The sequence below is a fragment of the Cyprinodon tularosa genome, unplaced genomic scaffold, assembly GCF_016077235.1.
Source record: "Cyprinodon tularosa strain WSP-4 unplaced genomic scaffold, ASM1607723v1 ctg540, whole genome shotgun sequence".
In the NCBI taxonomy this organism is placed as follows: domain Eukaryota; kingdom Metazoa; phylum Chordata; class Actinopteri; order Cyprinodontiformes; family Cyprinodontidae; genus Cyprinodon; species Cyprinodon tularosa.
The window spans coordinates 998,881-1,021,020 of NW_024039275.1; the positions used below are offsets into that span (position 1 = coordinate 998,881).

The 22,140-nt window shown below is 38.0% G+C and overlaps 1 protein-coding gene across 2 annotated transcripts in view; it reads right to left on the minus strand.

The window, feature by feature from the left end:
* Nucleotides 1–244: 244 nt before the first annotated feature.
* cxxc4 (CXXC finger 4) overlaps nucleotides 245–22,140 on the minus strand; it is a 48,372-nt gene continuing 26,476 nt past the window's right edge. For both annotated transcript variants that reach the window (XM_038304780.1, XM_038304779.1), the window contains exon 3: nucleotides 245–2,941. In XM_038304780.1, coding sequence (XP_038160708.1) covers nucleotides 2,897–2,941 — 45 coding nt within the window. In that variant the 3' untranslated portion in view covers nucleotides 245–2,896. The remainder of the gene's footprint in view (nucleotides 2,942–22,140) is intronic.

Below are 22,140 nucleotides of genomic sequence, written 5' to 3' on the forward strand. Positions count from 1 at the left end.
GTCCTTTAAAGTCTCCTGCCTCTGGGAACTGCTCGTCTTCATGCAACATTTTAGTATTCGAGGGAATACGTGACTAGGGAGGCAAGCAACGCTGTTCTACTGTCTGCTTTTGATTGTTGGGGATACTTTCCAGCAGCACTTTGTTCCAGCCTCCCCTTTCAATGATCTTTGATAATTGTTCTTCTCATCTATTACATTTGCCTTGTGTTTCTGTGGATCAAATATTTTCTGTCCAAAAAAAACATTTGTTTTACTGAAGCAGTTTTTTTTTTTATTTTAACACATAAAAGCATCACAACAACAATATACAAATTCTTAGTCATCTTTAAAACCAAAACACATTAACACATGCAACATTTGGGTTTAAGACAATGAGTAACTTATTAAATAATTTGCTTTTTGGAATGTTTTAAAGCCACTTTGCAGTAAAAAGGACAGATGTCTTACTCTGCTAAGGAGAAATCCAGACTATCCTTTAGCGTCAGAGCAAAATCTCTCTACTGTTCAATATTTAATTCCAGATTTTCCAACATAGTTTAAAATGCTTTACTGGGATTTATCCAAGCTTTTTTCACAACCTTCAGTGACCCCCCCAAAAAAGTGGTTATGAAAATAGATAATGACCGACTAATTTTTGTAAAGGTTGAATCATTTATGACAGTAGGAAGTCCAGTCAGTGTTTAGGCATTAGGTGCAGGTAATATAGATTAGAAGTGAGCTCTCTAATGTAAGACAATGTGCCTTGGTGTTATGGAGCGTGTCAACACCGACTCCTTCAGTCCTGTTCCTGCTGCCATCATCACACCACTGTCAACTGTTTTACCATTTCTCACAAAAAAAATAAAAAATAAAAACGCTGGGTTCTTTCTTAAATGTCTCGATGCTACTGTTGCGACAAAGGTTGGGACAGCGGATCAGACACTGCAGCCCAAAACTGGTTGCGCTGGCAACAAAACGTATGGTCGTAAGACCAGTGTATAAATATTTTTTAAACAATTGTGTAGATACTTGTCAGAATTTCTATTTATATTATCTAAGATGCCAAATGAAGTGCCAGAGGGATCATATGTTTTGGTACAGATTGTAGTGTGATGCAGGGCTGCCTTCCCTAGCCTGCTCCATTTTCCTTTGTTGACAACTAAGACAAATTCAGCTGTTTGGAAAAAAAATCTGATCATTAAGAAAAATAAGCTAAATTGGAAATTTAAAAAAAATTCTCATTAGTATTTTGGTTACACCAATCCTGAAAAAATCCTATAATTTTGTGTGAATATATTAAACAGTCAGTCAGAGGCATTGTATACTCAAGGATGTCATTCTAAAAGAACCTGATGTCGTTATTTAGAAGGTATGAGAAGATGTCTTCATATTCTTAACTGACCACCTCTATAACAAAATGACCACCACAGATTAAACCTAATCAAAGGGTTGAAACAAGAAATAACATTACGCTAAAAAAAATATATTAATGTGGATAGGTTGCTGTGATTTCTTAACGATTTTACTCAAATTGAAGGTCAAGCTTGTTTTCCTAACAGATATAAAGATAGAACCAAAAGCATTCAAATGGGTGGAAAATGTTAAGAAAACAAGTGTACCGGTTTTGGGTTTTCTTCTAAAGATATTTCTTTTAAATTAAAACAAAAGTTTTGCTGAGGCAGATTTCCTTCTTTAAATCTAACTAAAAAGGGTGAAGGAAGCTAAAGATTAGGGTGATTTCAAGGAGGTCTAATAACTTGAAAAACTTGAGTTATATTAGATACAGAAGTAAATCATTAAAGATACAATCAGATATGTTGGTAACTAAAAGATGTAACACAGTTTTGTTTCAGCATTTTTCAAGTTTTTCCTAAACGGTATTTCCAATTTAAGACAAGTGTTTTTACATAAAGTGTGAATAATGTTTTTAACATTATTTAATAACTGAGACATAACTTTTTTTATTATTTCCAATTCAACACAAACCTAGACGTTTGAAAAATAGTTTTGGATCTAAATATGCAAAGAGTGAATCATTTTTTCTTCATAGAACATGAATTTTCATATCCAAATAGTTTTTTGTGTAGGTACGTTGTTTTGTGTTTTATTTTGATCACTTTAATCCAAACTAAAACAGAAATAAATATCACTCATTGACCTACACATTCCTTTTCTAAAAATCTAGGTTATGGTTTAGGACAATACAATAGATTTTTCTTTATTTTACCAATTTTGGGGGGTTAAAAACTTGAGCCATTATCCTGGGTAAAACCAATTAACCAACCTTGCTGTGTTTGATCAACCCAAGACTAGATCGGTCCATTTTATATCAGGACTGAAAAAACTTTGCAAAATTACCCATAATATGGGTAATTTTAAATATTTTAAATATTATTTAAACTTTTTTTTTAACCCAGCAGTTTTTAGAGTGTAAATTAAAAAAAAAACTAGAGTGGTACTTAGTTTGGGGAAATGTAAAATATTACTGAAGTGTGAATATGAGGAATAATCATCAGAATTAGTTATTGCTCCAGCGGGACAGGTGTTTGTTCAATAATCGATCCTTGTGGCCTCTTCTTTTTATCAGATTCAGTGTGATTGTATGATTGTCTGTTTGAGTTCTTTACACAGGGCGGGCTGTAAAACCTACAGCCTTGACACTGAAAACACATTCATAGACACCAAAAATATACATAATGATACCGTCAAAAGGTACAATAATTACACAAGAAAAAAAAAGGAAATTACAGAGTTAAAACAACACCATTATGTTTGTGTCTGTTCACTTTGTCTCCTTGCATCTTCTCCAAAAAATGTTCAGGCCGCATGGCGCATCGTGTGTCCATGAAAAGCTCCTGGCAGAGTCTAGAGTCCCACCTGTCCTCTTGCTTTTTGATGGAGGTCCACATCTCCCCTCCTAAAAAAACCACCGAAAAGCCTCACCGTTGCTGACCGGCGTTCTCTGCGGAAGACAAAATGTGGAGAAAGAGGCTTTAATTCATAGACTTTTTTTGGTCTTCAAGTTAAGACCAAAAAAGGAAAATACACATCTTCAAAATTTCTTAACACAATAGCAAGTTGCTTTTATTATAAAAACCATTAGAAAGAACCTGAAGAGAATAAGAACCCTGAAGGCACTTGAAGCCTTACCACTAAACAAAGTGTCTCATCAAAGAGCCAACCAAGGTGATTACATGCACGTCCCACCCACACCCAAATAATCATTACGCTGAATGAAACATTCAATACAAATTCCCATGGAGCAACAATGAGGCATTTAATTACTGTGAGCTGGAGCCGCAGTGAGGGAGAACAGAGCATCATTTCAATTTGAGCCCGCACCAGCAGTTGCCCCGCCTTCTTTCTTCTAAAAACCTCCATGTCAGTGACAGCTGCGTGTCCTGAAACTCATTTAGAAGTCAGATATGTGAACTACCAGTCTCCAACAAATCCCCGTGACCAATTAGCACATTTTTTTTTTTTTTAGGAAGGGTTAACGGAGGGGAAATGGCGGATAATCACACACAAAATCATTTTAGTTTGAGGAAGGGGCAATTTGATATTTTAATACCAAGTGTCATTGGGGGCTACTTAAAAGCTGATAACTGCTGCAGTGCATTCCTTCATATTTGTGCTGTTAACTAAGCATTGCTGCTCACCTTATTTTTATTCAGTTTTGGTATACCATTTTGGAGGTGGCTATGCTTTTTATGTGATGCATTTGGGTTATTCTACATCTGTGAATTACATTATAAGGTACCTAAAGTTCCTAACTTATTATTGAAATGATGCTCTTATTGGTTAAAAGCAAAGTTGGCTTAAAATAATGCATTGCTGAGATAATGAGTGAAAAAAAAAAAGGAATGAGGGTTCTGAAATCCTTGGACTATATATCCCATTTCAAAGATCATAATTTTTGGTATGACTAGTATGACTAATTGGATGACACCTAAATTGGCTATATACCTTTGTGGACCAACCTACTGTAATGTAATTTTAAGGGTACCAGGGATAGTATCAAACAGGGAAATTAGACAATTATTTACTCATGTATTATGAAAATATTTTATCCCATAACTAAATGTACCCTAGTGGTTAGAGCAGTGCGATTGTGCTCTGAGATGGTTGCAAGTAGCCGGTTTGATCCCCACAGCCTCCACTCTGGGTTCCAGAGTAAAGCCCTTAACCCCACACTGCTCCCAGAGTGCCGCACAATGGCAGCCCACTGCTCCCCAAGGGGATGGTTTAAATGCAGACAGTGAATTTTGTTTCTTTGTACTTGTGACAATATAATGACAATAAAGTTGAATTCTATTCTAGAAATATTGGGGTGTGAGATGCTACTGACCTTAACTATAGCTTTGGAAGGAAATGGAGCAATACAACTAAATCTAATAAATGAATGAAACTGGATATTGACTAAGTAAATCTGCACAAGTCCTATCTGATTGCAATAACTTCAACTAAAAAAGTGTAAATCCTCCCAGGCTGGAAGCCCTAGTTTATAAAAAAAAAAAAAAGACTGTTCTTCCGAGAAACAACCTGCAGCTTTCTACTGTACGTAAACACGTCCCCAAGCTCATCACACCTTTTAGGAGCAGACGTTCCCTTTATGTCTGTAACAACCATTTACTACATATTCACACCGTATTAAGCAATTACCATTATCTTTCCAATAGATAATGGAGGAGCCCAGAACAGCAGGGGACTATCATCACCAATTTAAATCCATGGGAGAAATGAAACACTGCCGCCATATTCAAAGCGGTCAAGATGTTCTCACACATCTAATGTCATTTCTTTTTTTTTTTGCTGTATTTTTTTTTTTTTACCTAATGGCAATAAGCCGATTATCACTGCATATCAGCGTGACTCTTATAATTTCCATCTACCACCTTAAATGCAGTTTAATATACTTGGTGTGACTGTTGCTTTTATTTAAAAAGACTGAAAAACATAGAAGATGTCTCAGTGACATGAAAAAAAACTTGATAAGACAGTTTTGATATATTCATAAATATGAGAAAAGGAAATTTTTAAATAGATTCCCTTCTCTGGAGTGGTGTGGTTGCTTTAGCACGGGCCTAATAGGGAGATTTGGTGACTCATACTCATACAACATTGAAAAACAAAAATATTTCTCTCCTCAAAGGTCTGCCTTTAATAGTGCCAAAGTATATAAATTAATGTGTTTAAGAAAGTCTAAGCTTCTATTACGGAGCTAATATATAGCTATAACAGCTTTAATAAAGAGGACGTCTTTTTTTTTAACTTGACACTATGTTTTTTTCATATTTTGGACTCTAGAGTGGATGTTCTAGAGTGCCGAATGAATGTTGCTTTAAAAGGAAAATGATAAATGTGAATGCAGTGAAACATACTGTAAGGCATACTTTAACTGGTGGTACATTTGAATTAAGTGGAAAAACATTTCAACTTTAGGATCTTGGAATTGAAAACCCTCTAAAATAAAAGATTACTTTAAGATAAAAAGGAACACCAACAGATCAAGACAGGGGCCTTCAACGTTTTCCAGGCCAAGGACCCCCAAACTGATGGCGAGATGGAGAGGGGACCCCCTGATTATATATATTGTATGAAATTGTGTTATATCAAACTGGTCCTATAGTCACTCTGTTACAGATGGTTTCATGTAAGGGAAGTAATTTCACCCTGGGATTATTAAAGTATTTCTGGTTCTGATTCCTCGTTAATGGGACAGTTGTTGTGAATGAAACGGTGCCCAGCTTGAAAGAGCTCCTGTGTAACTGAAAGACATCTTCTGCCTCAATTTATCTGTTTACTACAGTGTGTTGAATTAATCTTAATATGTATTTAAAGACATTTCAATTAGTGAAAAAAATTCTAAGAGGGAATATAAAAAAAGTCTAATTAACCAAAACTTTCACGACCCACATATAGTACCCCTGAGGACACCCTAGGGGTCGCAGCCCCCTGCTGAAGACCTCCAGATTAAGAGATATTAACTTTTCTTAGTACCTTGAGAATACGGTGGGTTGTAAAACAGTTGACTGCTAACAACCCTGAAACTGTAACTCATCCCAAATTCAACTTTCTTTTCAGAAAAGCATATTAACTGGGCCTATAGTCGGCTTTTATTTTATTTTTTCTAGCATTTTATTGTCATTACAGTGTCACAAGTACAGTGCAAAGAAATGAACTTTCTGCATTTAACCCTACCTCTTGCGGAGCAGTGTTGTGCGGCGTCCGGGAGCATTGTGAGGGTTAAGGGTCTTTGCTCCGGGACCCAGAGTGGCAGTCTGTGGGACTGGGCCTCAAGCTCAGAACCTCAGGATTCCAAGCTCTATGCCCTAACCACTATGCCACCAGTCCCACTCTAAACTTTGATTCTGCAGTCTTAAAAAGCCTCTGTCACCCTCTGATGATTAGGGGACTGAAAAATCTCCCACTATCAAAGATCTATCTTTGGAGGTGGAGCTGGCCTGGTATAACTACTGTATCTATCTGCTCACTCTCACAGCTCAATATGTCATATTAATCTAGCTGCAACTTTTTTTCCTCTGACCACATCTCCTCTTCACCACTCATCCCCTCTTAGCCTTGGTTCTTAGAGACTTTTGGCATTTTACCTAAATTTGTCTGGGTGCAGGGTTACACTTTTACATCAGGGTGGGTTATACTTAAGTATAGATTTTGCTTTGGAAGTTCCAAAGAACGGACTAATCATCAGAAGTGAATATTAGCTGATATCAGTTTCGGGAGGATAATGGTTTGTTTTTATTAAACTTCTTTGTCAATGCGTTTACAGAAACTGACAAACAAGATACCAACAGTTTTATCGTTAAGTGGGAATATTCTAAATACCGTAATAAGCTAATTAATTAATTCTAAGTCTGTTTCTAATTGTTACTGCTAGTGATGCTAAAGCTACCATCTGCTTCATAGACTAAAGTGCTATTTCTCAGTTTTTATATTTGTCCAGACTGCACTTTATCATGTCTAGTTTGAAATACCCAAAATCGATCAAACCTGATTTGGAATATTTTACATTTATAGATTCTGTAAAAGTACAATTTGCAATCTGTCAAATTTGTGAGAAAAGGAACTGGGATTCATTCCTTTTCCAAAATGATTGTTAAAATAAAGTTGTTCTTTTCATTTCCCTGATATTGTTTATTGCCTTACATCATGTGGCGGACACAGTGACACACCCATAGTTCTTAGTGTTATGTTTATATAATTTACTAAGACAAACTGGTTTTTTGTCCTGCATTTGTTTTCATTGGCTAAAAAGGTATATAAGTAAGAATAAAAATCTTAAATATGGTCTAAAGATTTACTGAAACATAAAAACTGTCTTCTGTGTATTAAAGGTGATGTTCACAGATAAGATTAGCCTGTTAAACCATTATCAGCTTAATGACTTTTCATGACCTAATGGGACTTAAATTAATGTAACTCCAACAGTACACTAGGCTGCCAATAAGTTAACTTCAGTAAACAAGCTGCATTTTCTGTTTCCCTGCCTGATCACAAATAAAAAATAAATTAAGAGGCCCAGGTAAAACAATAAGAAATGTGGAATTATGAAATAATTTATGTAGACCACTTCAACCAACACAATAAACAACAAAACTCCTAATTTTTATGTGATATGGGAAAAATCTTTAGTTGTTTCTACATTATTACTCTGAAGAGAGTAAAACATGTTTGTTTGTTTTTTCGTTTTTTTAATGACTGAAATTGTGCTATGGTGGATCTGCAGGGGCACTTTAAGGCTTAAGCCCGTTTCTGTCAGCGTTGTAATGCCCGGGGAGCTGAAGCAAAGCAGAGAGGGAGGCGAGCCGAGAATGTTTATCTTGATCCATATTCTCACATTGATCAGTCCCTGGTGGAAGTGCGGCTCACCAGAGACAATAATGACCCTGATCCGGCCACTCGGCATGTCTCTGTTTTGTTAAGTTCCCTGCGTTATCGATCCAGTGGGGCTCTTGAGTGCTGCTTGGATTCACTCCCAGGCCATCTTGCCTCAGCACACAGCAGTGACCAGGCACAAAGAAGGCTCAATTAGCGCCGGCTCTGCGTTGTCTGCTCCCCTACTTTCAAAATCACTCCATCAACTGGCATTGTGGGAGGGGAAAAGAAAGAAACCAAAAGGCATAGGAGACGGGCAGCACTGTTAGTGTTACCTTGGACAGTGGAGCAATGCCAAGGTTTCACCTCAAATCATGAGTTTGTAGCAGTGGCTGTGCCTCGTTAATGACGATGCCTCTGCGGCAAAGCGTACACAACAATCCGGCTGCTACGACAGAGAAACACGAGACAATTTCCTGCACAGGCTTGAAATGCAAACAAAAAACATGGGCGAACTGACTGGAGGAGAAGGAAGAATTTCACTAGACCTCAAATTAACCCCTCAGCATCACCACAGTAGGCAGGGTATTCTAAAGTGTCTGCTGGTGGCCCTGGGTGATAACAGCACAGTAAAACTGACATGTGGTGGAATAATTCTCTGCTGATTCTGCTAAGGCAGTGTGAGGTCTCTGGGCTGCCAAGACGCCCTGTGATCCTAACTGAACCTGGCATGTGCCGTTAATGTTGCAGGCGTGTTGTCAGCTGATTTGGGCAAGGTGGTGGAAAGACATTATTGACGTGAATGGCAGGGTGAATCATGAGCCAACCCAAAAAAAAAAGGAATAAAATCTTGCCCGCAGTGGCAGCCTAAATATTTAAAGCAATCTGAAGGATCCAACGTTTGAATCCAGTTCTTACAGTTTTCCTTTTCACACAAACAATAAAAATGCATGAATTGTCCTCAACCTCCCAGCCTGCCGCTGCCCCGCTCCTCTTATCCCCTGCAGCCTTGGCGTCACTCTGTGCCGGGGCCAGAGATAAACCACTCAAGACGATGAGGATGATAATGGCAGACGCCGCAGCGCCTCAAAATTCAATCAGCGCCTGGACGTCAGTGCGGATGAGTGTAAAAGTGAAATATGTTCGCTGGCGTGTGTTAAAAGATGCCACACAGGGCTCAGAGAAACAACAGCCAGAGATGTGGAGGGCCATGAGGGGGGAAAGAAAAGAACAGGCGAGTGAGAGAAAGAGGAGAGCGAGAGAAAAATGAATATAATGTGTTTCAACTCCTCTGCTTCCCGGAACAATCCCACTGGCATTTTGAGCAGTGCTACTTTAACCACAGACTGTGAATAAATTACCCTTTTGAACTCAGGGTGATTGCAAATGTGCCCCGGTTTCTCTTGAGACATGTCTGGCACTAACCCTCAGCCAGCCTTGTCACAAAGGCCCCTTTACTCCCTCTCCTCTCCTCCCTCCCTCACATCTACAGTACTCTCGGGGCACACATACAGGCATGCATAACGTCATAAAACTTTTAATTTCCTGTAATTGCTGGTGGATTTTCTTTTTCTTTCTCAGTCACAAAAAGTGCTTCTCTACTGCAGGGAGCTTTTCAAGGATGCAGGGTGAATATCTGCCCCCCCACCCCCTGAGTCATTTGGAGTACAGGAACCCGGGTGCAAAACATTTCTCACTGGTATTTCATCCTGGTATTTTTCTCCCAGTTTCAACCCCTCTGCACTTTGTGTTTTTGGTTAACTTCAAATCAAGCGACAAGAGTAGTCTTTATTGTTGCTTACACAAATTCTAATCTATTTTGCACATGCTGATAAATTTGTTACAGGGTTTAGATTAGTATCTGTTTTTAAATAGATAAAAACATTGCTAAATCTTAGTGCATAGAATATTTGGACAAGTTAAATACAGTATTCCTCCACTGCCAACACCTTGTGGGAAAGAAAAAATAGCCTCTCTCATAGTGCAACTACGCCTTAAAACGGTCACTGGGTCTATGACAGTGGTGGGCAATTAAATTTCCTTGATATGGGGTGAGTTACACTTTAAGAGCTTAAACCATTCATGTTGGGAAGTTTAACAACATAAGTCCCAAGCTACAAATTATTGCTATGTGAATGAGTACAAACAATACAACTGATAAAGAGGTGACTCTTTTTTAGAGTGCAACTACAATAAAATTATTACAGGTCATCTGTTTAGATGAGCTGATGTTTTCTCTCTCTCCAAAAATGAGTAAACATTGAAGTCTCCATCAGGGTAATTTAACTAAGGTTTGTCACAGTTTTATCTATAACATCAAGTGCGATTGCTTAAATATATCAATTATTCTATTACTGCCAAAATATGTTGCTTTTTCTTTGTTTTAAAACTGGAACTGTTGTAAGAGGACCGACATTCTCGGCTGTAAACATCTGCAGAAATTTCAGAAAGGCAGCTTCTTCACTATAACCACTATGAATAAAAACATATTGAAGGTGTATGTGTCTGATTTAACTGCATTCTTGTAGTAACAGATCCCTGTCTCCAACTAATAGAAAACTCCCTGCAGACCTAAAGCTCTGTTGAGGCTGGTGTTCTGTCAGATGAGCATACCCGGTCAGACCAGCATACCCATAGTCAACACCCGTTTATCCCTTTAGTTTATCTTTTAGTTTTGTATGGAAAATAAGCTTTAAACTACCTCAACGGACATGTATCCCTTTAGTCATGTGCCAAAAAACTATTTACTTACTTACTTTTTGGTGTTTTTCTTAATATGGCTATCTGACCCTAACTGTTTTTTTTTTTTTGTAAATAACTAAAGGGATACATGCCCGTACAAAATGCTCGTACAAAACTAAAGGGATAAACGCAAATCTGGGGTCCTGCGCATACATATTGACTATGGGTATGCTAATCTGACAGGGTATACCCATCTGACAGAATGAGTCCTGGAGTCTACGAAGGAAAACGTCAAGAGGACCAGCGGCGCTTACGAATCAGGAGCGGCGTCTCCGAGCATTCGAGCATCTGAGAGTTCTGCAAAATGTAACTTTTGCTGTTGGACGCCAGATTGTCAACCAATCAGAAAAGCTGATCCAGGAGTTTTTGGGGGGAGATTGTTTCTGCAGAGTTGGTTGCATATGAAAAATAAATATCAACGGGTTAGACTCCAAAGTCTTTAAAAAAGATGGAAGGCTACAAGGAAAAGAGAGAGCTCTGATCATTATTGCTGCACTAAAAATGTTTTATGAACTACGGCAAAACAGTTTGTAAATACCCAAACTAACTAAATATGTTAAAAACCTGCCAACAAAAAATATTCTTAGTATATTCTTGTACTTGCACTTTTTACCACAAACGTTAAAAACTCTTTATATTCTTCTACGAATGGCAGCGGGAAATTACCTCATAGGCTGGCAGCTGCAGAGAGATCCCAGCAAGGCTGGAGGTCTGCCGCTCTGAACAAGAACTGCATTTTTCAGTAGGCTCAATGGTCAAAGACTAGGAGTAAGTTCAAAGACCAACGCACCAAGGCCCTCTTTCACCTGTTGCTACACACTTCCAGTCAGCTGGCTGAAAAAGGCTGCCACTCTTTCCCTGCTTACAATATAGAGAATTTGGCCGGAATTGTTTTTTTATATCCAGTTGCTAATAACACAGTGTGCAGAATATAATTGGGCTATCACAATCATTTCATTGAAGGCTTTGTATCTTAAAAACTAAATTTGACAAACTGTACAATAATCTGTAAAGCAGCTCACTGCAGTTTAGCTACCAGGGAAAATAGTTAAGTTAAAATCAAATCAAATAGCAGTGCATTATTGTGGTGTGAACAGAAACAGCAACAGAATCAGAAAGGCAAAAAGTTGTATATGCTGTCCCAAAAAGCAGTGAAATTTGAGTTGCACATTTAAATGACATTAATTTTGTATTTTAGCATATATTTCAAATACCACTTAAGGGATTTATTAGTGATACACTTGACACTATCAATATATCCTATCCCAGCAGCTGCAGCAAATAATTGTAAGATTTTCTGATTGAAAAAAACCTGTTAGATCAATTACTACTTAGAATTGTTCTGTAAATATATAACTGCAGATATTTTAACTTTTGGTTTTCATACTATAAAGATCTCATATCCTCCTAAAAGTCACACCAATATAAGTAAAAATGCAAAAATGTTAATAAGAACAATAACAAAAATTCCAAACAAAGATGGAAAATGGAGATTTGGGAGCTGCAGAAGGGAGGAAAAGCATTTCAGTGAGCGACATTAAGCAGGTTGAATAGCAGCCAGCGGGAGTGTGCCAATGTGTTCCCAAATGCTCATTATAACACATGGCCCATACATTACTGTGACAATGTCCATTATTTATTAGATTCCACAATGGGAAACAGCCCAGTCTTTTTTATGACCACAGTTGCCTGACAGGCTGCAACCAAAATAAAAATAATCACCACTGTCACACACGCGCAGACACGCAGTTTGACACTTCTTACTCATCTGTATTGAAAGTTCAGCCTGTGATCAATCAAGAATGATCAAATGACAGCATGCTTCTATTGATCTTAACTTGTATTTTAAGCAGGAAACTGCAGAGACACGCAAATTAATTTGTTTCATCAGAGTCAGTCAAGGAACACTTTGATGGCTAATCATTCAGACTGACTTCCAGCAGTGATCGACTGGTGGTTGTGGTGCTGGGAGGGGGTTCCAGGGTGCAGTCAGCCTTAACTGATGTGTTATATATTGCCTGTCACTTTATTCTGCAAAAATATTGGGGCGTTGCCGAGCTCAAACGTGGAAGGCATCACAATCCATCATCTGGAGAGCTCGATTGGAGGAGGTTTGAAATCTCATCTGAAGGCTTGTAACGGTTATCCCAGCCACCCCAGGGCCGTTTATAAAGGGCACTACTTCAAGGCCACCATCGCAGATGTATGCATCTAGGCTTTCGCACATCAATTTCACATCATGGCACCAAAGAAAAACCAGTTTGGTAACATTAATAAATAGGTCAGGTAAGAAATAAACCACAACCAGCATTGTTTTTGTTAGCTATCAAGAGTCCAGATGTTGATATAAGTCCACAAAAAATATGCATTGCTTCTCTTGCATTGTATTAAAATTAATTGGCATCAAAACATTAAATCTGTGTATTTTCAATATTTTAGTTTGCAGAACAAACAATCATGTGACTGATATGTCTTTAGAGGGCTAAAGATTGTCTTAAAAATATTTCTAATTCACAAAATAAGGTTTGTTAATATTAAAATAACATAAATGCTCATAAACCCAATCTAAAAACAGAAAAATGTTTATTTTGTACAAGTTAGTCATAAAATAGAAAAAAAAACATTCATTATATTACTATTTAATCAAAATAACACACCTTGAGTGTAAGTATTTAATAGGTGCCTGTACTGTACATGATATCTGGCTCACATGAACAAGATTTGCAGTTAGTTTTGTGAAAGCAAAGGATTTCCCTTCTTTTCTTCTTCACATTTAAAAAGGCTCCTACAAAAAACCTTTTTCCAAATAACTGGTAATCAGTGTACAATAATATAGCTGAGGGTTTAACAAATAGATACTGTTTTTTATACCTTACAAATTTTAAATCATATTATCTTAGTATCAGCAAAGCATTAACGTTCTTCATGTTTTTATATAAAAACTGAGTTTTTATGAATCTGTTTTATTTAGAATGAATCCTGCAGGTTAGCCTCATTTTCCTTTGTCTGTTTTTTTCCCCCAGACAATTTAGGGGTCAAGTCCCTCTGACTCAAACTGACTGAAAAGACATTGCAATGCCATAGTTATTACTTAAGCCTTTATTACACTTAACTATTTTAGAGTTTGAACAAGAGGCTCAAATATAGATCTGTCTCAATATAGGACATAGTTGTTTAGTTTAGAATCAATCCTAAACTTTTTTTCTTAAAAATAATCTGGTAATTAATCTTTTTTTTTCTCATAGTAACAGAATTTGTTCAAAAATGCTGTGATAGGGTCATATTATTTTCCTATTTCCTTCTAAGTTAGCAGTCTTCCAGTTCTTATAACTTAAAAATAAGGGAAAGTCAAAGCCTGAAAAAGCTGTCCAGTCATTACTATCCGTTGAACATTACCTTATCGTACCATATGAACATATAAAGGCTCAAAGTATCATTAGTACTATAAGTGCCACTATAGGCCTGCTTATCACCTATTTCGAATGGAAAGGAACCAATAAATTTTTGTGCATGAACTAAATGACTTGGCAAATGAATTATTTTAAGGAATCATTTTAACTAATTTTAGTGTTTAGGAACACTAGACACAATATTACAATAGACCTATTGTTCCCATCACTAATAAAGGCTAGATGTGGTAATCTTAGAGTGCTCTGTATCTTTAATGTCAAGGTGTCACTGATGGTCCATGATTCTTTTTTTTCTCCATGTTTATCCATCCATCCATCCATCCATCCATCCATCCATCCATCCATCCATCCATCCATCCATCCATCCATCTTCTCCTGCTTTGTCCGTCAGGGTCACAGTGGGGTTGCTGCATATCTCTGGCAGTCAACGTGCAATAGGCAGAGTACATCCTGAACAGGTCGCCAGTCTGTCGCAGGGCAATACAGAGACATACTAAGATGCACAACCATGCACATGCACACTCATAGCTAATGACAATGTAGAGATGCCAATTAACCTGACAGAAGCCAAAAGTTGGGGGAGGGGCAGCAGTCATCACTATATTCACCAAACACAGAGTCAGGCTGAACCTGTCAGCTCTTGATTAACAGTATCTGGACGTCATATTTTCAACATAAACTTAAAAAAATATATATATTATTTTTTTCATGCAGGAGTTCATTGGAATACACTTTGTTAGAACTAACTACATTGTTTTGTATTGGTAATTTATATCTCTGTAAAAGGTAATGTTAATGATAAATATTTTTTAAGACCTAGTTTAAATTAAATAAATAGCACAGGTTTGTTCTTTAAGCCTAAATAGTTCAGAGGTCAGCATTAAGTGACTAAACCCTGAAAAAGCTTGAAAGTTGCCACGAAAGATTACAGGCTGATTTCTAGGAAACATTTTTTTTTTTTTATTCAGAATAGCTATGTGCCTCCCAGACCAACCAGCCTCAATACAAAGAGGTCCACAAGGGTCCTTAATATGCTTTGGTTCCATGATGTGGCTAGAATTCAACGACCGGCCTTGAACAAGCCATCCTTTCAATTAAATCAACCTAAGTGTAGTGCGGATTTTTGTGAGTAATGAGGAATTTGGGAGATATTTGCTGAGTAGGCATGTATGGATGGTAGGAGGGGAGGCTTATGATGGTGTGCTTAAGAGCTACGCCAGGGAGAGGAGGGGCGGTCACAAGGGGGAGATTAGGCTGAGGGGCAGTCAAGGAAAACCCAAATCCATCTCCATCTCAGAAACATCCTAAAGCAGATTACTTTCTTCAGTGGCTGAGGAAGAGAGGGATAGCGGGCAGCATATGAACGGAGGGGCAGTGAACGAGAGAGCAATTAGCATAGATGCAATTTCGGCGCAGTCCCCTGACTTGATATTTGACCTTTAGTAAGAGCCTTGCCAAATATCGCCTGCAAAGCACCGACAGACCATATGGCAAAGTGCTGCTGGAGGCTGAGATCAGTGCAGCCTCTGTATGGTAATGGGGGGGAAGTAATTACAGAGCACTATTCCTGTAGGATGTATATTTCACTCGCTCACCATAGGAGTGGCTTTGCATTAAGTGGCCGATGAAATGAAATGGATCCGGTATTTCTGAGCCTGAACAGCAAAATGTCTCTTTATGTGCAAGTCCTGATTCAGATAGGGATATCTTTTTTTTTTTTTTTTAAGGGAAATCCAAGTCAAGGAAGAAAGCAGTTGAACCACAATCATTAATGTCACAACGGAAATATGTCACGGCTGCCAATAGCAAAACCCCCGCTGAGTCACAGACGTCACTGACACAACGCAGCCAGCATGAACCAACAATAAAAAGCTCTAAAATGGAGCTATTAATGAGACAATTAACAAATAAGAATGATAGAAGGTTCTGCACAAAAGATAGACATCTTAACTTGTTAGATTTTTCCCCCTCTATTTTGGGGTTAAAAACACATCTCAAAATCTCCAACAGCAAATTTTCTAAAGTGATGTGATGCCAATAATTTAAAATGTGATACTTTGTAATTTTTTCTAACCTGATTTATAAAATGCTTGTTGAGGGGTTTGTAGATGCTAACTATTAAAATCATTGCAAAATGAACAACACAAACTAAGTTATTCAAATATTGATATTTTTTGTTTATTTTGACATATTTACTATTTTTTCCCCCTCAAATCCTTAGCCAGTAAAAAGCAAAACAACAGATGGGATGTGTTTGCCTTTTAGTATTTCAATCAAAATCTCAATCTCTTCTTGGTTCTATGAAAAACGAAAAAGGAATTCAACTAGTCTGCTTACTTTCCTGCAATGGTAAAACTTCTGTGCAAATATAAAACACATATGTGAGCTGGTGAATGTATGTAAACATTAAATTCCCAACATACAAAAAAAATGTTTTCTCATAACAAAGCTTGGCCTTCTCTGCACTACTTAAATTAATATATAAATTAGCAATTTTCTAATATATAAACTAGAAATGCATCTTGATTATGATTTATTAAACTGCTTTAAAAATTGGTTTCCTATGACATTTATTTTATTCTAAAGCAAAAGGATTTATAAAAAGGGAATAAAATATCTCATTGGCATGAGAGCTTCAGAAAAATCTAATGCATTCATTCATTTTTTCATCATTTTAAGCATCAATTTCATTCTGCTGCCGAGCAACCTTCCTCTTAGTTTTACAATTGGCTTTATTTTCTACATTAACTAAGCTTGGATTTTTTAAGAGCCTCATTTGGGATCATTTAGGTGATACCTATGAGAGGTAAAGGATTTCTAACAGAAATGTTCAAAAAGAGACAATTACATCTATAATGTTGTCCAAAGTGCAGTCTGGGGGGCGTGTGTTGCTCCTAAACTATTGTTTTGCTTTCCAAAACAATAGAAATAAAGAAATTTGGTGGTAAGGTTGGTGCTTCCAGATCTGCTTTTGATTGATCACTTAATCAAAAAACATTGAGATTTAAGTCCATTATTGGTGTTTATTCCTGAGATTGACTTATTTTTTTCAAACAGGTGAAAAAATAAGTTCCTTTTAATGAGTAAAACACTCAGAACTTTTTAGGTGCTTGACCCACAGTGCTTTAACTACCTCTTTAAAAAATGTCTGACCAATTATTTTGTTAGATTAAAGCATTGCATTTATTCTATAACAGAAAAAAAGTCACAATAATAGTTTTGTTTTTCTTTTGTCTGAGTATTTCCAACTTGACAAATTTGTGTTGTAAAAGTACATCTAAATTTGACCTATTTTCTTTAACAACACATTTAAATCAAATTTAAACCCATGCCAATGGTGGCTGGGTGGAACTAAGGCATCACCTCTAAATAAAAGGATTTCTCCTGTGCAGAAAATAAAGGAATTGCAGTGTTAAGGTCTGTAGGGCTCCAAGACAGGAAATCAGGACAGGGTGAGCAAGGAGAAAGCAAGGTGTGGCATGCACATGGGAGGAGCAGTTTGGCTACCTGCGGGATCTGGTCTGGAAACCCCCAATCTCCCAGCCAAGTTGCAGCTCTTTAAGCAGCGCCAGTCGTCAGCCAGAACAACGACAAACCGTGCGGGTGTAACGAAGCGAGGGCTGAGCGAGGCAACATGCTGCCAGTTCTCTGACATGTTAAATTGAAATGCAAAGTAGGAGCGGGTCGTCTTATTTAGAGCAGATTTCCTTGGCATCTGTGTGGGAGTCCAAAAAACTTTGAGGGTCCACATGCAAATCCCTGCATATTTAGAGCAAATCAACACAATATTTATGTTAGGTTTCGGAAATACACACAGCTAAGGCTGAGTTTAATTTTGCTCAGGTAAATGAGCATCAAAACAATCTGTTATTTACATACGATGAATATAAAATTGTTCATGTGAGGAAAGAAATAAGATTAATAACACACTATAGATCATTTTATGATGCTTCACTTGCTTTTATTAAATATCATTCTGCCTTTTCTCATTAATGCTTCTGAAACACATATGGATTTTGTTGTCAAGATATGTAGCTAACTCTCAAGAGGTAATCAAAAGTTTAAGAAACAGTTAGCATTGGGTTAAAGGTCTATAAACAAAATAGATAGTTGATACATCTTTCTAATGGAAATCTTTTAATTGGTCAATATAACTAATTTGTGCTCTTTAAATGCCTAGTTTTAGCCAACTCTTCTTAATTTTAATGCTGCTGATGTATAGATTTCTTTCAGATTGGTACTTTATTATAAGCGCTTAGATTCATGATATAAACGTAAAGCATTGTAATAAACACAGATATCGCCATAAAAAAAAAGCTTTTTATATAGCTTTACTTTTATGTCATTGTCCATGTGTGTTTCAGTCATGTAATGATGTTCGGAAGGCTAAAGGCTGTCCGTAATCTGCACAGTAGTCCGGAGCTTCATTCCTAACTTTGTTAGACTTCTTATTGTAGCACTGATACGGCACCAGTGAAAGTCCCTAAAGATATTCTCATGGCCTTAGAAAATGGACTTCTATCTGTACTTGTCCTGCTAGATCTCAATGCTGCATTAAATACAATTGATAACAATGTTCTTTTAGAGCCCCCCAGACACCAGACATCATTTACGTTGAAGTTGGTTTAAAGGCTAAATCTGTCATAGTCTTGATTTAGCGCAAAAATGGTTGTTGAAAATAGTGCTGTGTTTGGTTGGTCTGATTTTGTCATTTTTGGGCCAATAATAGAGGTTTGAACGACGCTTCAAACCCAGCTTTCAAAGACTTTTCAGCAATCTGAAAATTGCGGCTTGTCACCTTTCACTTTTCAACCACATGTAGACAATGTTTGAACTTATATCATGCTGTCTTTTCGATGTCGTTTCAACCAATTTTTGTTCGGTGGCAAAGACTTGAAAACACTGTAGAAATTAGGGGAACGGTGCTAGGCTGGTTTAACTCTGTCTGACAGATTTCAGTTTGTTCAGATTAATAATAAATCTCAATTGAGATCTGTGCCACAGGGATCAGTGCTAAGGCCAAATCTCTTTACTGTATATAAACTGTATGTTACTGTATGTATATGAATAAGTATATGCTCCCCATTGGTAGAGTTATCAGAAAGCATGGGATTAACGTCAGCTGTTATGCTCATGACATCCAGCTTTATTTGTTCGTAAATCCTAAACAAAAAACTAACCCATTACATACACTACAGGCATGTCTTGAAGGTATAAAAAACTGGAGGATCTTTTTGGGATCAGAGTCTCTGAAAAAGAGTCAGCCATCAAACTGGCCTAACGATAATTAAGTAAAACAACCTTGGTGTTTTTTTGGATCAGGATTTGTCATTAACACATTGTTAAATTTCCTTCTTGATATCTGCAATATTGCAAAAATTAGAAATATCCTGTCCAGGGATGATGCTGAGAAACAAGTCCATGCATTTGTTACTTTAAGGCTGGACTATTGCAATACTTTACTATTGGGAAGTCCACAAACTGTAGCCGAACATTAAAGGGTTCATAGAATGCAAAACCGAGTTTACATTTTCATAGATGAATAATGATAGTTCAGTGGATGAAAGGGAAATACAGAAAATTTCAAACCCCATCGACACCTCCTTTCTCTGCAAATCTCACAATTCTAAACTTCCAGCATAAAACAGGCGAATCCAAATGAAGCCCCGAATTGACAACAATTCAATGATGTTGCCTTATTTGTTTCTGGCCTGTACTTTTGTCACGCCTCGAAACTGACATACAGACCAGCCCACTGATTCACTTGCACAAGAACATGAATAGAGGTAGATGTAAGACACTAGTTTAGCTTTTTAGCGTACAGACAGGTTTACTTCTAGAATTACAAAGCAGACAGTTTCTCTATTAAAAATGAGCCAGAACCACGGGCGTAAATGCAGTCTTCCAGGCTGCACGGAACACTGCATTTTAACAGTCTTCCCAAGGATCCTTTGTATTTTCCCAAAGATGCTTCTGGGCCCTAGGGCTGGGTATTGTTCAAAAATTTTCGGTTCCGGTACCAATACTGATACCTTCACTTCGATACCGGTTCCTGAACGATACTTTTTTCGATACCAGTTTTATAATATCAATTCGGAAAAAAAGAAAATTACACAACATAAAAAAGTACAAATCTTGATTTTTATTTTAAGCTCTGTTTTTCCATTTACATTTTTCCTCTTACATAAAAAAAAAATTCAGTGTCTAATATTCATGAGGACCTTTTTACTTAGCAGTTTCCTTTAGAAAAACTACCATGTCTGACAAACAAGCCCGTTGAATGGGATCCTACTGACAGCGCACCGCTGGTATGTGGGGGTCTGAGCGGCTGCGACAGAAATATTGGAAGGCAGGATGAACTGACTGCACTGATTAAGTTTTCAGGTGGATTTTCCCATTTAAAAACATAATAAAACTACTTTATTCCCACTGATCACAGCAAATATAGCTGCAAGGCAAAGAAAGGATAGAGTAGCTCCGCCCAACGCGCGTCAGACACACTTTTGCACCGCGCAGCCAGAGCAGCAAAGCTTCTTCAACCGCGCGTCAGAAGCTGGTACAAGCAGCAAAAAAGGAAGCATCAGACGTGATTTTGCTGCTCCTGCTGCGTCCAGTTTGAAAGCAGCATTCTCCAAGAGTGTCTCGCATTATTCACTCCGCTCTGGCTTTGCTCTGCCCACGGGCTGCTGAGGGGAGGATGGTCGTGCCTGCTGCGGTCCGCTCTTCTTGCAGTCAAACACCGAGCGACTTTCTGCTCTTAAATTGTTTCCGTGCACGATTTATTGCATTGCGCACTATTAGCATCAGTCTTAATTAAGTGAAGCCGCACTTTTGACCGGGGGGGCATTTTAAAGGGGTTCCGCGACGCTCGCAACCAGTTCACAACAGATACACATGAACCCTGGCTGTAGGCGTGACCACCTGTGTATTTTCGCTGGATGACGCAATCACGTTAAGCGTTACAGCCAATCACCGAAACTTGGTACCGAAAGACGAGGCATGTTTCGATACTCTGTAGAACCGAAGCATTTCGGTCGGTACCATAAAAGAACCGAAGTTCGGTACCCAGCCCTACTGCTGACTGGACCGGACTGGGCATTCGAACCAAGAGATCCGCTTGGTTCGGGAACCTCGGCAGACGGGGGCAGGGAGCCAGCCAGGGACGGAGTGACCGAACCCGACTCGGTGACATTATGCATACCGGTGATGGTATGCATAATGTCACCGGTCCAGGCTACCGTCCCCGGGTTGGGTTCGGTCGTTCCATCGTCGGTCCAGTCCCGGAGCTGACGGCTCGGTTCTGCTGCACTGTAGTCAAACAAAATCCAATTTTGAAACTCCCCCCGCACATTTTTTTAGGTATGAAAAGTAGGATGGGAAAAAAGAGGACGTCTGATCACCCTACCATATCAACAATTTGATGTTTCAGTGAGTGAGCGCTTGTTGCTATGATGCATCTGTGCTCAGCAGCTTCGCTTGTTGTAAACCAACCAATCAGCGCAGAGCTCATCTAAATATTCATGAGCATACCATAAAAGGAAGACAACCTGTGGTTTTATTCTAGAGCTTCAAAACCAGGCTTGCATTAGGGCCCATAGAACTGCAAATATGCATTTTTCAGCCAAATCAATGTTGTACACCCTATTCAGAGACCTTAAGGACCAGCACCAAAGACCCTATATAATCATTCTATGACCGCAATGCAGTTCCCTGCATTGTCTTCCTGTCAAATCCTGGGCTATCTCTATAGTTATGCTGCTATAGGCTTAGGCTGCTGAAAGACATAGGGACCATTTTGCATTATTGTGTTTTATTCTATTTCGGTTTTCCAATTCTGAATACATTTTTTATTCAACTTCCAGTTTCATCTTCCCTTTGCTTTCTCTCGTCACAGTAGCTTCATCTGTCCTGGTTGTGTTTAACTGTGAGATTATCCTAAATGGACACTATATAAATATAAAAATTTAAATTAATTGAATTATTCTTGACCCCAAGTAAAGTAAATCTAATGTAATGGGCTAGGGTCTAAGCCTCTGTTTCACAGAGGAAGATTATTATTGGTGCACTGCCACCTCACTCTGTTTCCTGTATAAATAATCATCTGTTCTTTTAAATATCAGCTGTCCCAATGAAAATGCTTAAAGGTATGAGATATATAGGTAACATTAACTGT